Below are 1,364 nucleotides of genomic sequence, written 5' to 3' on the forward strand. Positions count from 1 at the left end.
AGAGACGGGGTTTCACCGGGTTAGCCAGGATGGTCTCGATCTCCTGACCTCGTGATCTGCCTGCCTCGGCTTCCCAAAGTGCTGGGATTACAGGCGTGAGTCACTGCCACACCTGCTTCACAGGTTGTTGTGAGGTTGAAAGGAGGTAGTGGAGGCAAAATGCCTAGAACAGTGACCACACAGTAAATATGACAGAAGTATTAGCTACTCTTACGAGGTAACAGGTTTAAAGATACTGAATACAGGCCGGGCGCGCTGGCTCATGCCTGTAATTCCAGCATTTTGGGAGGCCGAGGCGGGCAGATCACCTGAGGTCAGGAGTTCAAGACCAGCCTGGCCAACATGGTGAAACCCCGTCTCTACTAAAAATATAAAAATTAGCCGGGCGTGGTGGCGTGCACCTGTAGCTACTCAGGAGGCTGAGGCAGGACAACTGCGTGAGACACAAGACTCTGTCTCAAAAAAACAAAAAAACAAAAACAAAACAACAAAAAAAAATTGAATACGTAGTTAACATGCCCAGAGTTCTATATCTAGTAAGTGGCAGAGACGGGACATGAACTTAGGTCTCTCTAACTCCAAAACCCTTTTATAGATGAGGAACACCCCTGGTTAAGGTAACTTGCCCAACATAACTGGTAAGTTGAAGAGCTAGAATCTGAATGCTGGTGTCTGTCCTTGTTCCCGTTATTCCAAACTGATTCTTTTATAAAATGGAGCTAATTAGAGCTTCCTCAGGATTATTAGAGGGGTTGTCATAACATTTGCAGATAATGCTTAACACATAATACTCACTCACCGTTTCTGGAAGAAGTAGGAACTTTTCTTTCCTTTAATGATTCCATTCTCTTCCACAGTTTCCCTCACTGCTTTAGACAGTCACAGGTGTTATCTTCTTTCAGTCTCTGCTGTGGCGCTTCTCAAAATTACTGTCTTCTGAAGTAGGTTTGGGGAGTAGATCAGAACATACCTTATCTGCTGCAGCCAAGGACACAAAGGCTGCTTCTTCATGCAGCCGTGGGGTGAGGCATGATCATGCCTGTTCCCCAGTGGGTGTTACAGAGGCCTGCTCACACAAGTAGAAAACTTTCTGTAGGGCAAAGGGAGATGGTAAGTTATCTTATAATGTGGCGTCTTTTCCTTACCCAAACCAGGCAGGTTATCGTAGCTGTGAAAACACACACACTAGAATCAGCTCTTGTACCTGTGAAAAAATACTGGTTCTTATTTTTATTTCTTGTAGCTGTTCTAAAGAAATCCAAATGGCAGTTCTGCTGAAATTTGTTTCAGAAGGGGACAACATCCCAGATGCATTAGGTCTCGTTGAGTACCTTAATGAGTGGCTTCAGATAATCAAACCACTT

At 44.6% G+C, this 1,364-nt stretch overlaps 1 protein-coding gene across 1 annotated transcript in view; it reads left to right on the top strand.

Annotated features, from left to right (window-relative positions):
* Window positions 1-1,364, top strand: part of PSMG2 (proteasome (prosome, macropain) assembly chaperone 2) — a 22,361-nt gene that overhangs the window by 19,445 nt on the left and 1,552 nt on the right. The window contains exon 6 of the mRNA XM_011936634.1: window positions 1,244-1,363. Coding sequence (XP_011792024.1) covers window positions 1,244-1,363 — 120 coding nt within the window. The remainder of the gene's footprint in view (window positions 1-1,243; window position 1,364) is intronic.

The sequence above is a fragment of the Colobus angolensis genome, unplaced genomic scaffold, assembly GCF_000951035.1.
Source record: "Colobus angolensis palliatus isolate OR3802 unplaced genomic scaffold, Cang.pa_1.0 Scaffold155, whole genome shotgun sequence".
Taxonomy (NCBI): Eukaryota; Metazoa; Chordata; class Mammalia; order Primates; family Cercopithecidae; genus Colobus; species Colobus angolensis.